Consider the following 16,815-nt stretch of genomic DNA (forward strand, 5'->3'; position numbering starts at 1 on the left):
ATTGTGGCCAACTTTGGATTAATTTGGCCCATTAGTTTCAGAGGAGAAGATTTTTGTAAAAGATTACTTAGATTTATGAAAAATGGTTAAAAATTGACTATAAAGGGCAATAACTCCTTAAGGGGTCAACTGACCATTTCGGTCATGTTGACTTATTTGTAAATCTAACTTTGCTGAACATTATTCCTGTTTACAGTTTATCTCTATCTATAATAATATTCAAGATAATAACTAAAAACGGCAAAAATTTCCTCAAAATTACCAATTCAGGGGCAGCAACCCAACAACAGGTTGACCGATTCATCTGAAAATTTCAGGGCAGATAGATCTTGACCTGATAAACATATTTACCCCTGTCAGATTTCCTCTAAATGCTTTGGTTTTTGAGTTATAAGCCAAAAACTGCATTTTACCCCTATGTTCTATTTTTAGCCGTGGCGGCCATCTTGGTTGGTTGACCGGGTTACGCCACACATTTTTTAAACTAGATACCCCAATGATGATTGTGGCCAAGTTTGGTTCAATTTGGCCCAGTAGTTTCAGAGGAGAAGATTTTTGTAAAAGTTAACGACGCCGGACGACGGACGACGGACGACAGACGACGGACAACGGACGCCGGACGCAAAGTGATGGGAAAAGCTCACTTGGCCCTTCGGGCCAGGTGAGCTAAAAAAAGACCAAACTCAAAAACTAAACTTTAACACTGAACCATGAAAATGAAGTCAAGGTCAGATGACACCTGCCAGTTAGACATGTACACTTTACAATAATTTTATACACCAAATATAGTAGATCTATTGCATATAGTATAAGAAAAAAAGACCAAAACACAAAAACTTAACATTGACCACTGAACCATGAAAATGAGGTCAAGGTCAGATGACACCTGCCAGTTGGACATGTACACCTTAGTCCTTCCATACGCCGAATATACTAGATCTATTGCTTATAGTATCTGCGATATGGACTTGACCACCAAAACTTAACCTTGTTCACTGATCCATGAAATAAGGTTAAGGTCAAGTGAAAACTGTCTGACGGGCATGTGGACCATGCAAGGTATGCACATAACCAACTATAGTTATCCTATAACTTATAATAAGCTAAGAGAGAATTTAACATTACAAAAGATCAAGTAGTCACTGAACCATGTAAATGAGGTCAAAGACATTGGACATGTGACTGATGGAAACTTCCTAACATGAGGCATTTATATACAAAGTATGAAGCATCCAGGTCTTCCACCTTCTAAAATATAAAGCTTTTAAGAAGTTAACTAACACTGCCGCTGCCGGATCACTATCCCTATGTCGAGCTTTCTGCAACAAAAACTATATTGACCAAAAAATTTAACATGAAAGGGGACAGACGGATGGACGGACGAACGAATGGAGGCACAGACCAGAAACATAATCCTCAAAAATGGGGCATACGAACTGCATTTTACCCCTGAGTTCTATTTTTAGCCATGGCGGTCAAATTTGTTGATGGATCAAAACTTCGGATACAATTTATAAACTAAATACCCTAAGGAACATTCAGTTAAAGTTTGAAGGTATTTGGTCAAGTAGTTTCAGAGGAAAAGATTCCTGAAATAGTGTATGTGAACGACAGACGACGGACTCTAAGTGATGACAAAAGCTCACTTGGGGACTTTGGGCTCAGTGAGCTAAAAACCAAGACATTCTATTGGCAAATCCCCATTATTCTGATTTTTCTGATAATATCGCAAAAGATAGACCCTAACCTGCTTATCATTTTTACCCCAGTCGGATTTGCTTTCACTGCTTTAGTTTTTGAGATGAAAACCAAAAACTGCTTTAACCAATGTTAGCAGCAGTTATATAAAAAAGATATGGTATGGCTAATGAGACAACTCTACATAAGAGACCAAATAAACTCATCATAGATACCAGAATTAAAATTTTATATTTACGCCAGACGAGTGTTTCGTCTACTTAAGATTCATCAGTGACGCTCGAAAAAAAAAAGTTTAAAAGACCGAAAAAAGTATGAAGTTGAAGAGCATTGAGGACCAAAACTTCCTAAAAGTTTGGCCAAATACAGCTAAGGTAATCTATTCCTGAGGTAGAAAAGCCTTAGTATGACACAGAAATTAACAACTATAGGTCACCGTACTGCCTTTAACAATAAGCAAAGACCTGTGATGAGGTTTAATTTTTGCTTCTATCCAAAATATTTTTATATGCGAACGGTCCAATCATCCAATGTTCTCACTTTTTATCTGGTTCAACCATTTCTGCAGAAATCACCTTTCATATCTAAAATGTTTGTTTCTCTAGATGCCAATAACTGCAGACAAAGAATGAATAGATATAAAATATTTGGTGTCCCTAACATTTAAACTATTGCAAATTCAGAAATTAATGCAGGTATTTATTATTGCGATTTTGAGAAAAATCCTGTTTAATTCATATAAAACATTATAAAATGGGAGTTTTATTTATTTCTTTTACAACTCTGTCGCATTTTTCGCACAAATAAAAACCTCCCAATAATTTCTGAATTTACACCTTACAACACCCTATATTTAAATAGAAAACAAGATTTTCTCTTAATATATTTATTATTATTACTTGGTATAAAGAAGACAATAACAGATTGTAACATTTATAAACTGTAGGCAGTGTCAATACATCTAAAGCTGTCGTACAAATACCAGGTCATGGTAGCAACATCTTAAATATCAGAGCTTTTACAGACAGCAACATAGTAAAAACAACTTACCATGATAGTAAAAATAGTCAATTCCAGAGATTATAAAGATGGTAAAAAAAGTCAATTCCGGAGTTAATTAAGATAGTAAAAATATTTAATTCAAGAGCTTTTAAAGGTAGCTATATAGTAAAAACATGATGAGTTGTCCAGCAAATACCAGAGGTTCACGTGGTAGCAAGGGCATTTACCATATTTGTAGCTCCATAAAGCGAAAGGGCGAGGTGAGGGGACGAAGCAATCAGCCCCTAAATCTGCCTCTGATCAACATAGTCAATATAAGGACATTTAATGGTTACAAAATCTTTAATACCAGAGCTTATGGAGGTAGTGATATAGTAAAAACATAGTGGGCTGTTCTTAAAAATAACAGAGCTTCTCATGGATAGCCACAGTAGGCACAGTAGGCAAATTCCACAGCTTCTCATGGGCTTTTAAGACAAATTCAGTATATTGTGATGTTGTTTCTAAGCTTGATTTCAAAAAGTATTTCCTTATTTAGCTTCTAACAGAAATGCAGAAACTATGTCCAAGAATGATGCTTCCCTACTTCACTTTTACAATTCAACAGACAGTTAAAATTAAGAAATAATTCATGGGGGATGGAATATATCGTGATTTTACCACGGGTTGGCCCTGTATGACAAATATTTTACCATGAGCGATAGTGTATTTTCCCGTAAAATGCTCATATTCTTACGTCATCGTTCTATGACGTCGGGTATCTCATTCATAAAAAAGCATATGACGTGGGAGTACGATTGGAACAGCTTGACAATGTATTCATATTTTACCACAGGTGTGTACTCAAAGTGTTTGAAGGACGTCATGTTAGAATGATTTATAACAATTTTTCAACTTAGACAAACCACCATCTGTCAATAACTAATTCTATGTAAACCAAATGACATGACACGTGGACTTGACACAGGGAGATGACACAGGGAAAATAAAGTGAGGTAAAAGTATGTATCATTTATGTTGGACACCAGAAACCATGGAAACACACTTGAATACTTTAGCTGTAAATAGATAGAAACCTGAGTAAAATATAACCTTTAACCTTACAAAATATGGTTCACCTTGAGATGGTTCATCTTGAGAATATTTTGTCAGACACATATAAATCATTTCAGAGGAGTATAGGTTTTGTTGACTGCATACAGAAGATTAGATTACCTAAGTACCTAAACATGTGCTAAACAAAAACATAAACTACATAATTTGCAACAAATGTCAAAAAATATAATGGACTAAGTAACCATGCTGCATTAACGTAAAACATATACTACTGTTGCATTCTCACAAGTCTCACAGCCATAATGGTGAGCAATGATTCTAACCCAACTATTTCACACATTACAATAATTTTATGATGACTACACCAGTTATTTATAACAGATAGTATTTGACATTCATAACGTATATTGTAAAAGAAAAAAAGTCATATTCAAAAATAATTACATTCATACTCAACATGATGTTTGCTGTATAACCCTAACCCTATAAAGATTAATGTCTCATAATTTAATATTTGATTTAGATTATTTTTCAAAAAGTTTGCAAAATCAGAGGTCCTAAATTGGGGGTATTTTTATTTCTGTATTTTCAATGAGGTATATCTATTTCTTCTGGGTAATTTGCTAATTTAAAAACAAATTCTCTTTGTAAATGCAATCCTTTCCTGTGTATATTTAAATATCTTAGATAGTCATCACATCTTGATCTGCATAACAATTGTGGCCTAGTTAAAGTAAGATCTAAGATAAACATATCCTTGTAAAACAGGTGTATTTTCTATGCGATACACACATCCTTGTGTAACAGGTGTATTTTCTATGAGATACACACATTCTTGCAAAACAGGTGTATTTTCTATGAGATACACACATCCTTGTAAAACAGGTGTATTATCTATGAGATACACACATTGTTCTAAAACAGGTGTATTTTCTATGAGATACACACATCCTTGTAAAACAGATGTATTATCTATGAGATACACACATTCTTGCAAAACATGTGTATTTTCTATGAGATACACTCATTCTTGTAAAACAGCTGTAAACCAGATTATCATATTCTATGAGATACACGATGATAAACAGACAACTAAATATGGAGATACACAATGTAACAATGCAGCAAACTGAAGCAGTCTTCAAATGTTATAAATAAAAATGTCAAGAAAATGCTGTAGTTATGTCCCTTGATAAAGGGAGATCACCACAATCCTGATGATTTTCCTCCTGGAGGGTTTAATGACCTAGTTGTTGACCTTCTTGGTGATTTCTCATCAATTTGTTGACCTGAAAAAAACAAAAATAAATGCAGAAATTCTAAAATATACTAATGTTGCCTTTTAAGATAATTCCTAAATATTTCTTAATCTTGTTCTTCTGATTACAAGGTTCTTGTGTTTACACTTTTTTGTCTACACATTTTGGTAAAAATCTGTAGAAAATGATAGAATTTGTTTCAGTTGGAGAAAAAATTACAAAAATATCAAACTCTAATTAAAATTCAAATGGAAAGTCCCTTATCACATGTATTAAATATCAAAATCAAAAGCTCAGACAACCAATGAACAAAAAATAACTATTAAACTCCTGACTTGATTCAGACATTTCCTAATGCAGAATATGAAGGGAGAGTTGGGAGATATTTTTCAAAAAATCTATTTTAATTACTACAGCCTAACCAAAAAATGCTAAGTTCTCTGCAACGTTTTTGTGAATAGGTTGCTGTGTGATTGATAGGTTCCTATATCCCATATATATATGTAGGACTCTGAACCGCGATGGTTACACTGAGGTTAAATGGTTTGACTCTGAAATGCGATGGTGGCATTAAGACGCTAGCTTGTTGGCGAAGTGCGATGGTGGTATTGCTGAAGTGCGATGGTCTACTCAAAGTACATGTTCAATGCTTTTTATTTCAATGTAGAAGTCCATGTGTATGTAAGAAGTAGTTTTGCAGGTTTTAAGATGATGATGAGAGGCTTGTAAAATTAAAATACAACGACAAATGTGAGGATTGGTGGATAGCTATAGGGTATAACATAAACTTCTGTTGAGATTATTTTCTCGAATCTACAAAAGGTTCTTTTTAGCGTATGGTGAACCGTGATATTCTCTAATTACAAATGGGTCCGCAGACAAACTCTCTGTATAATATATTAATAATTAATAAGATTACGGTAGGTAAAAAGAGGATATTACAAGAGGAAAAAGTTAAGATAAAATCTTCATGCTAAATTATGTTAAGTCCTACATATATATATAGTCAATATCCATTGAGAAACATCACTTATATACTGTGGATTACATAGGTTCCCATATCCCATATATATATATATATAGTCAATATCCATTGAGAAACACCACTTATATACTGTGGATTGCATAGGTTCCTATATCCCATATATATATATATATAGTCAATATCCATTGAGAAACACCACTTATATACTGTGGATTGCATAGGTTCAGGTAAACCATGAATTTAACTGTGCAAATTTTCTATAGGTTGTATGCCAACTTTGTCAAAACCAAAAATATCCATGAAAAGAAAATTTTTCCTTAATTTCAGAAAATTGTTTCCAAAGAAAAAATTAAAAAATTAAAAATCTCTGTTCTATAATATGTGCTAGACGTGGTGTCACTTCTAATAATTGACTGAGGTTACAATAAACAATGATAAAGGTGAAAACACTATGGAGTTATTAATTATAAAAAAAAAAACAGTTTTCCAGATCATTGAAATGCGAGAAAATAAGGATTTTATTCTGGCTAAAACTGAACCACAGTGTCTTGAGGGTTTCCAAATTGGTAAAAAATTAAATCACATCGAAAAATTGAATCACATCTGTGAGAATGACTCGGCATCCAAAAGGGCCATTATAAACGACCATACATATTCAAGTTAAGGATAAGGAAAGAACAATGGAAGAAAAAGGATGCCCTTACCATATACCTACAATGAATTGCCTATATATGGATACATTTATATAAGGGCTATTCCAATAAAATGTATGCGAGAGGGTAGGAGGAAACTTCAAAATATCCCTACAACCAAGAATCAATTTTTAGATAATTTTGCATATATACTGGTAATAGGTGCATGTTGAACAAAGACCTATGACCAACATTCAATAATTAATTGATCGATTGATTGTTGGTGATTTAACACCACTTTGAAGTACAACTATTTTGTGGCCGCCAGTTTTTATTGGTGGAGGAAGCCAGATTGCCTGGAGGAAAACTGACAATTCTAGTCATTTAAGATTTGTGTCAATTGCACCCTCATGGGCAGGGTTCAAACTCACAAACTAAGTTTCGACTGGCTAGTGATTACATTCTCAAAACCCATGACCCACATCCAATAATTAAACTTCCATTCCTACCCTCCAACATAGATTTTAATGGAATAGCCCTAATTGTTATTTACCACTTAAAGAGAAAGTGGAATCTTGTAAATTACGTGCTCCACTGCTGGTCATGGGTCGACCGTGAAATTCAGCATTGTTTGGTATTATTGGGTTGTCTGCTACTATCATTTTTTCTGACATCTGTGTGGCTGTAATCTTAGCCACTGGGCCATCATACGGTTCTCTTTCCACTTTACATGGCTTCGTAGTCTGAAAGGAAAAAAAAAGTCAATATTTAATTTTCAAGGTCATTTGTTAAAGTTTAACTAACATAACTGTCTGAACATAGATATAAACGTTCAAATTGAATAGGGGCCAGGAGGTAGAAAGAAGTAAAATTAAAAACTAAAAGTATTTTTGTGTTGCTTTGTGAAAAATATATTGTATTGGCAAAAGTGGTGACGAAAAAAATAATTGACCAAGGGGTTACCCCGGTGTTTGGCCCCTTTTCTCTTAAACGTTTGAGCCCATAGCCACCAAAATCAATCTAAACCTTCCTGTTTTGGTAAAGAACACTGTGGTCTAGTTTCATAGAGATCCATCTTCTTGTACTCATGTTTTTGTCAATACTTGGTTTTGGCCCCTTATTCCTGTAGGGTTAGGGCGTAACCCCCAAAATCATACAAATATTTCTTTGAGGTATGGATCCTTGTGGTACATTTTTGTAGAGATCCATACACTTATACACAAGTAATTGTCTTGAAACCAGAAAATTGCTTGTTATAATTGGCCCCTTTTCCTTCTTTGAGCCTTGTTGTACTATTTTCAAGAGACCCATACACTTTTAAACAAGTTGTGTCTGAAAGTCAAACGTCTTTGGTAGCAATGCAACATCACCATACAATTATACAGCTGCCAATATTTTGAAATCTTATAAAATTTAAGACATTACCCTTTCCCTCTCTCTAATCCTGTTAAACACCATCTCAGAGTTACCTACCCTTTCCCTCTCTCTAATCCTACTGAACACTGTCTCAGAGTTACATGGAAGTGGTATAAATCTTCCCATTCCTTGTGTTACTCTCACCTATAAAAAAGTGAAATAAAGTGAATATTTATTGCATACAGAGAAATTTATCATGTGTTGTCAGACCATGACTTTGAGAAAACTCCTCTGAAGTATGAAATCTTTAAATGTACAATCATTCATATCAAGTTACATGTTTATCATATTTATGTTTATTTTTTTTTCTAGGCCAGTTTATGAATACTGTATACTGAAGTAAGTTGGATGTGATCTTATTCCTTTTTAGTCTGGAAAAATAATGTTTAATCAATAGCTGATATTGTTTTTGTACAAATTTTCAGGTATTGCTGGTACTCTCAGATAATTACTTCATATATATATTTGATGTTTCTCTTTAAAAGTCTTTATAAAACTTGATACATGTTTAGACACACTATTGACTAAGACTGTAAGTTGAAATCTAAATGTCTTCTGGTTATTGTGTGTTGTTTCATTGATGCATTTCACATTTCACAAAACACAAAACATGTCATTCCCTCAAAGATATTGAAGTTTACAGCTTTATTGAATACTTACCTGTCCCTCATCTAAAACAACATGGCCTTTTGTCATGACATACTCTGCAACACCATGACATAACATTCTCTCAAAGATATTGAATAATACTAACCTGTCCCTCATCTAAAACAACATGGCTGTTTGTCATGACATACTCTGCAACACCATGACATAACATTCTCTCAAAGATATTGAATAATACTAACCTGTCCCTCATCTAAAACAACATGGCCTTTTGTCATGACATACTCTGCAACACCATGACATAACATTCTCTCAAAGATATTGAATAATACTAACCTGTCCCTCATCTAAAACAACATGGCCGTTTGTCATGACATACTCTGCAACACCATGACATAACATTCTCTCAAAGATATTGAATAATACTAACCTGTCCCTCATCTAAAACAACATTGCCATTTGTCATGACATACTCTGCAACACCATGACATAACATTCCTTCAAAGATATTGAATAATACTAACCTGTCCCTCATCTAAAACAACATGGCCGTTTGTCATGACATACTCTGCAACACCATGACATAACATTCCTTCAAAGATATTGAATAATACTAACCTATCCCTCATCTAAAACAACATGGCCGTTTGTCATGACATACTCTGCAACACCATGACATAACATTCCTTCAAAGATATTGAATAATACTAACTTGTCCCTTATCTAAAACAACATGGTTGTTTGTCATGATATACTTTGCAACACCAAGACATAACATTCTCTCAAAGATATTGAATAATACTAACCTGTTCCTCATCTAAAACAGCATGGCCGTTTGTCATGACATACTCTGCAACACCATGACATAACATTCTCTCAAAGATATTGAATGATACTAACCTGTTCCTCATCTAAAACAGCATGGCCGTTTGTCATGACATACTCTGCAACACCATGACATAACATTCCTTCAAAGATATCGAATAATACTAACCTGTCCCTCATCTAAAACAACATGACCGTTTGTCATGACATACTCTGCAACACCATGACATAACATTCCTTCAAAGATATTAAAGTCTACAGCTTGATGATGTGTCTTAGCACTGATTGTTCTTGAAGCATTTGGATTCCACACAACAATATCTGCATCTGATCCTACAGCTATACGTCCCTATGATAAATAAGTTCTAGGTTACAATGAATGTGTTTTGGGTATCTGTTAGAGATAATATTGAAAATGGAAATGGGGAATGTGTCAACCTGACCAAAGAGCAGGAAACAGTGCACTGTCCCATTAGTAATCATACCACTTCTTATTCTCATATATACTGTAAAGACAGAAATTTTCGTGGAGGATTTAATTTCATTTATTTCGTGGAAACAATATATCCATGTAATTTAAAAAACACACGAAAATTTAACCTACATATAAATATTCCTTCCATTTACTGGAAACCACGAAATTAAATCCCCATGAAATCTTATACAGAAATAAAACCACAAAATGTTTACCCCAACAAAAACTAATGTTTCTACAGTATATAGATAAGTTACATTTTAAAATTATTTTGAGATTGGATTATCTCCCTTGACACAGGCTAAAATTGTAAATTTCTTATTTTCTTATCTCCCTAGCCCTTGGCAGCCATTTCAGAGGCTAAAATTGTAAATTTCTTATTTTCCAAACAGAATTGTATGTGTTGCACTGACAAGTCTGAAAATCTTAACTATATGGTAGTGATCAATTATGCAAGGCTTAAGAAATAGTTTGAGAATGTGTCCATGGGACATTGATGATGCCGCAATTGCATAAAACATAATAAAGTGACATAACTAGAGAACTGTTGTAATGACACTACCCAAATTCTAACTTAATCAATGTATTTGTGTATAAGTTTCATAACATATGGGATAATGGAATCTTTAGCTATAGAATCAAATGATGATAAGGCCATAAAAAAGAATAGGTTTGTTTGCCCAAACGCTACCTACCCAGAAAATGGCTGCCTACTCAAATTCTTTTATTGTCCTGATTTGAAGAAGTTTTTTTTTAATCAGATAGGCATGAAGACTAACAAACACCCAACACTTCAATTTCTCTTTTAAAAAAAAAAAAAAAAAAATGCCTACCTACCTACCCACTGTCTCAACCTTTGGGCAGGGTTTGGGCAAACCAAACTATTTTTAATTGTGGCCTAAACTTTAATTCCCACTCTGCTACAGGAGGGGTGTAATAAAAATGTTTAATGTATAGGTCATATACATTGAATTCAGCTGATTAATTAAGTTTTTTTTTTTTTTAAAGTAAACCCCCAATTTTGCCATAAAGGGAAGTAAGTCTTGCTCTCATTGCATCAATAGGAACATACCTTTTGTGGATAAATATTAAATATTTTAGCAGCATTAGTACTAGTTACAGCTACAAATCTACATGGATCCATTTTACCAGTATGCTGAAATAGAAATATAATGTTTTCATAACGAATAAAAATATGCTCTGACATTACAAAAGAATACTGTAAATTCAGAAATTATTGCAACGTTTTTATTATTGCAAAATTTGGTACCGTTGATTTTATTACTACCACTGGGTCGATGCCTCTGCTGGTGGACTATTAGTCCCCGAGGGTATCACCAGCCCAGTAGCCAGTACTTGGGTACTGGCATGAAAATACAGATTTTTTGTGTTATTAAAATTTGCTGTTACAAAATATTAGAAATTATTATAAATTAAGGAATGTATCTCCCTCATGCAAAGCTCTGATTCCTTTCACGAATTTGGCTATACTTTTTGGACCTTTTGGATTATAGCTCTTCCATCTTTTATATAAGCTTTGGATTTCAAATATTTTGGCCACGAGCATCACTGAAGAGACATGTATTGTGGAAATGCGCATCTGGTGCAACAAACTTGGTACCGTTGATTTTATTGTGACAGAGTTATAGTTGCAATACTTTATTTTTAAACTTGCATTTTAAATATTTTATATAAATTTAGCAGGATTTTACTATAATCAATGTTTCCATGGGACATAAACTTTTTAAAAGTAAATGATTGACATTGATTTTCAAAACTCATCACTTTATATTCTGATACTGACTTCACCAGCTCTCGCTCTCTCTCTCTCTCACAGATACAAATACTGATCGAGGATGCAGAACGAGGTCAGCGTTATCTATTATCTAAATCTACAAATGTATGAATTACTTTCATGGTAACATAGTACCTACCACACCCTTCTCCCAAATGACAGACATTCTATCTTCTACACCATTTACTCCATTCGGTATTTTTCTAAAATCGTCTTTTCCTAAAGCTTTCTGATCAGCATTAAATGTACAATTATCTGTCCCCGTAACTTGTAAATCATTACTGTAAAATAAAAAAACAAAACATTTGTTTGAAAAACAACCGATGAAAATCCCTTTTGTTTTTTAACACTTGCCTGTCAGACCAAATTTTTTCAAAAATAAATTTATGTCTTATACTTATATATCAAGTTGTTTTGCTGTATATTAGTGTTTTTGCCACCTTTCGGATACCTTGGATTTTTTTTTTTTACTTTCAGGATATTTCTTTTTGTTGTTATATTACCATGATAACTTGCTCCTTCAGTTCAAAGTTACTAATAAAACCCCAAAACTTGGAAACGTAAAATGTAAAATTTATAATTAACCAAAGGAAGATCACATCAATAGATATTATAAACAATTCCCCAAAGTTTATGCAAATTGGTTAAAGTGTTTTTAAATTAATGTTCAACATGTTGATACAGACTGACAGACAAACATCAGATTAATATATGGCATGGCCAAAATATAACGCTGAACTTTGACTATTTACGGCCCTTTCTATGCTGTTGGATTGGTAAGGGACATAACTCAAGAAGATAGTGAGAAATTAATAAAATCCTTGGCCAAGGTAATAACCCAGGAAGAAAGTGACAAATTAATAAAATCCTTGGCCAAGGGACATAACTCAGGAAGCAAGTGACAGATTAATAAAATCCTTGCCCAAGGAACATAACTCAGGAAGAAAGTGACAAATTAATAAAATCCTTGGCCAAGGGACATAACTCAGGAAAATAAAGACATATTATTCAAATCCTTGGCCAAGGGACATAATTTAGGAAGATAGTAACAGATTAATAAAATCCTTAGCCAGGGGACATTGCTCAGGAAGATAGTGACAATTAATTAAATCCTTAGCCAGGGGACATAACTCAATCTACATAAGATTTTTCATCCATTATCTATCTGAGTACATACTTTGCTAACAAATCCATAAGATAGCCTGGTGTTGTAGGGTCCGGCCGGAGTGGTGGTCCCATCACATGACCAGCAGCATGTCTCCAACATTTATTCCAATAGTGGGTTCCGTCTGTTCCTAAACTAGCAGCTATTGGTTCACCAAATACAACTTTACCTGTAAGATATTAAAGCTCAGGTTTAATTTTTTTATTACACTTAACCTTGCATCCCTCTCTCCAAAAATGAAAACCAATATATATTGAATACAGGAGTTAATTTCAAACACTTTCTTGTGTACTGTGGATTCAGTTATATTCGTTAGTACCAATTTTCGTGGATTCATTTATTTTCGTTGAAAGAAATTCGATTGAGGAAAACTTACATGTTTGTGGATATTTAATTTCGTGGTTTTGCTGACGTATGGATACAAGCCTATAGAAATATTTGTATTCATTTAACATTTTGTTTTATGGTTCAGCTGTTCCCATGAAATCCACGAAAATTGGTATCCAACGAAAAATAATGAATCCACAGTATTAATATGCAATCTTTTTTCAGACATTTTTTGTTTGATTGAATTATAAAAACTGATATTACTTTTGGATAAACAATAAGTAGGAGTGTCAGGAAATGCTGAATACAAAAAAGAAAATAAGAGTTTAAACATTTGCAAAACCTTTCTCCCATAATCTTGACAGGAACTAAAGCATCATAAAAAATTCAGAATTTACAGTATCATTTCAGATATTTACAGTAACATTTCAGATATTTTCTGGCAGAAAATTAAGAATTATTAAGAAACTGGTATTGCAGTTAATCAAGTCTCTTTCCAGAAGTAACACAAGATGACATTAGTGATTCAAATGTGGAGAAAATGTGTCTCCACGGTTGAACACTATCTGGTGACTTACACATAGATAGACATAAGCTACAAGTGGCCAAATCTGAACAGCAGTGAAAATTGCTGAATAATCATTTGTCTAAAATAAGACAGAACCATTTTATCTTGTTGCTGACAAACAATACCCCAATTATAATTAATTAGTAAACAGGACATTTATGGGTGATGGATGTATCACATAATCACAGGGAGGTTGATCCAAAATGTTAGAATGTCTCGATTTGTAAACATGGCCCCTTAAGGCCTTATGTGAAAGATAACCAGTATTCGTTAAACAGGAAACTGATGACCAATAAATCTAAAAATGCATTATACCTAAAAATACAAAAATGAGGTATGAGCGCCAATGAGACAACTCTCCATCAAGGCTCAATGTATGAACATTTAACAATTATAGGTCAAAGTACAGCCTTCAACACCGTGCATTGGCTCACATAAACAGTACTAGTATAGTCTGTGCACATGAAACTTGATACCAAATTTCAGGATTTGTTTATAGATCCTGAGGAAAATTTTACCAAAATATTGTAGGACAGATGGACGGCAGGAAAGACAAATGTAAACCCATAAACCCCAACCTTAGGAACAGGGGTATAAAAATTGACCGCTAGAAAATAGTAGTTCAGTCTAGTTCTCTTTAGACAGATTAAGCCCAAAACGGCTATGTTTTCCTCCCTTCATCTGTTACAACATCGACTGTTACCTTCTCTTCTCGCCTCATTGATGACCTTCCCAGCAGTTTTACTCATCACCTTGACGATATACAAAGGACAGTTTGCCTGATTTGCAATAGCTATTGCCCTCGATGCAGCTTCACCTTCAACCTAAGAGTCCAAGGTCAAAAGTTCAATTTTTATTGTAATACTGGATCACTAAAGCGTTTAACCTTGTGGCAAGAGAAGTGTATTTTGAATCATTTATTCCAAAGTTAATTGTCTACTTCTTAAAAACCATATGGTTTGTTCTGTTTCATTTTATCTACAGAAAATAAGCTCCAAAATAAACTTCTCTCAATTTCACCAATGCAACCAGGACTCATGCTATTATCAAAACCTTGTTACATTGCTGCCACCAAAATTGTAACGTGTTTTAACATAATATAACTATAATATTGAAGAAGTCAAGAGTATAAAATACACTAAAGCTCAGATGAATATTTCATTTCTTCCTGCCCACCTTGATCAACATATTTCCAACTGCCTAACTTGACCAGCCTATCTCTCCCTAACAAAAGTTAATCTCAAAACTTGGTAAAAATACATTTTGTTTCCAAAATTGTGATATATGTTTTCTGTAAGGTAATGTATGTTAAAGTTTTATAATAAAAGACAATAAATAGTATGTCTAATCTATAAGATGGTTTCAGGGGTAAAAGGTGGAAAAAGAGAAACCCATCTGAGCTGAAGCATAAATAAGATTGCATGAAGATGATCCAGGGCATGCTTATCAGTCCAAAAATTTAATTAAATTCCAGATGCCATTTAAATAGTGCATTTTGGGTATTTTCAAAATTCAATTCTAAATCATGGCCATTAACAACTGCACAGTTTTCATCTTTAAAGAAAATTAAAATCAGAGGCAATAAGGAATCTAAAATAAAATCACTGATCATGATTTGGCCTGGCAAGCATAAAACTTTAACTTGGGTGGATCAAATGTTCACTTATAAAAACCATCTTCGTGCAATCTTGTGAACGAGCATGCAAAGCTTGCTCACCTTGTCGACGAGCTTTAGTGACGACTTTAGCGGCAGATTTACTCATAACATGAACAATATATAACGGACAGTTAGCCTGATTGGCTAAAGTAATTGCTCGATTGGTAGCCTCTGCTTCAACCTAAACAAACAATAATCAAATAAAACAATAAACTAAATACATATAGAAGTGATACAAGCAATCAAAATAAAAACATCGAATGAAAAGCACAGAAATGTATTAGATGTTCATGTACGTTATTATGTGTTAAACTTCTAACTGAAGGATCTGGCATGCAAATAGATATACTAATATAACAAGAGGCCCTCAAAAGCATGAATCCCTCAACTGTACTTTGTTGCTTTAATCTTTCATTAATTACTATTTCTGCTTTTCCATATATATTAATGAGTGGCTTAGAAATGCCATTTGTCTGTTCTTTGAATCTGTCATAATTTTTTAAGCCAAAAAAAAAGTATTTAATCCCTATCTTTCATTATCATGATTATAGCCATGCATAGTGGCCATGTTTCTCAACGTACAAGGAAATAAAATACAAAATTTATACTAGAAACTCTGAAACTCATTCAACTTAAATTTGGCTGAAAACGAATTAGCCGTTTCTATGTTTTTTTTAAAGTAAGCAATAAGCAGTTTCTAAGAAAAAGACTGTTTTAAAGTAAGCAAACTAGATGAACAAATTGTGAAAAATTGTCTTCATAGGATAATACTTCCTGAAGTGGTCTGTTGACAATTATTGTCATTAATCTATTTTGTAGATCTTACTTCGCTGAACATAATTTGAAGTTTGGAATGGTCAGATGTTCTGTTAAATTTTTACTTTTATTGGAATTAGTTTATTGTCAGCAAAGTTCTTTTTTTTTTTTGTCTTTCTATAAAGTTTGGTTCTCAAGCATGTATCTGATGGAAGTTATCTGAGAGACATGTGTTGTCCTATATTTTAACCTCCTGACAGAGAAATGTTATGTCCTCTATATTAACCTACTGACCTCTTCAGGACGGCACATCTCATGAGCTTCTGGACCTGTAATACCGTGCTGGATCATTTCTGAGGATTTCTGTTAAAAAAAAATACAATCTGAATTTCGCAATTGTCAAATTATTAATGTGCAAATATTTATAAGATATTTATACCGCAACCATGCAGTCAAAAGTTTTTAGAAAATAACAGCATTGTATCAGGGTTAAAATTTTGTTTATTTCATTCCAGCAAGTCTTGCATTTTTACTTGTTCTATACATCTAAGAAATAATTTCATTTTCTGAGACAAACTTTATTATTTATATAA

General features: G+C 33.5%; 1 protein-coding gene across 8 annotated transcripts in view; it reads right to left on the reverse strand.

The window, feature by feature from the left end:
* Nucleotides 1–2,568: 2,568 nt before the first annotated feature.
* The window catches only part of LOC143084036 (dihydropyrimidinase-like), a 64,594-nt gene continuing 50,347 nt past the window's right edge, over nt 2,569–16,815 (reverse strand). For 5 of the 8 annotated variants that reach the window (XM_076260451.1, XM_076260456.1, XM_076260457.1 and 2 more), the window contains 9 exons: nt 16,517–16,585; nt 15,527–15,647; nt 12,927–13,083; nt 11,889–12,030; nt 11,027–11,110; nt 9,649–9,828; nt 8,058–8,192; nt 7,186–7,375; nt 2,569–5,045 (listed from right to left, as the gene is read on the reverse strand). In XM_076260451.1, the coding sequence (XP_076116566.1) occupies nt 4,960–5,045; nt 7,186–7,375; nt 8,058–8,192; nt 9,649–9,828; nt 11,027–11,110; nt 11,889–12,030; nt 12,927–13,083; nt 15,527–15,647; nt 16,517–16,585 (1,164 nt within the window). In that variant the 3' untranslated portion in view covers nt 2,569–4,959. Of the gene's footprint in view, nt 5,046–7,185; nt 7,376–8,057; nt 8,193–9,648; nt 9,829–11,026; nt 11,111–11,888; nt 12,031–12,926; nt 13,084–14,512; nt 14,634–15,526; nt 15,648–16,516; nt 16,586–16,815 lie in introns of all 8 variants that reach the window. The other 3 variants (XM_076260452.1, XM_076260453.1, XM_076260454.1) reach the window with 3 other exon arrangements.

This window comes from Mytilus galloprovincialis, chromosome 7 (genome assembly GCF_965363235.1).
Source record: "Mytilus galloprovincialis chromosome 7, xbMytGall1.hap1.1, whole genome shotgun sequence".
NCBI classification, from domain to species: domain Eukaryota; kingdom Metazoa; phylum Mollusca; class Bivalvia; order Mytilida; family Mytilidae; genus Mytilus; species Mytilus galloprovincialis.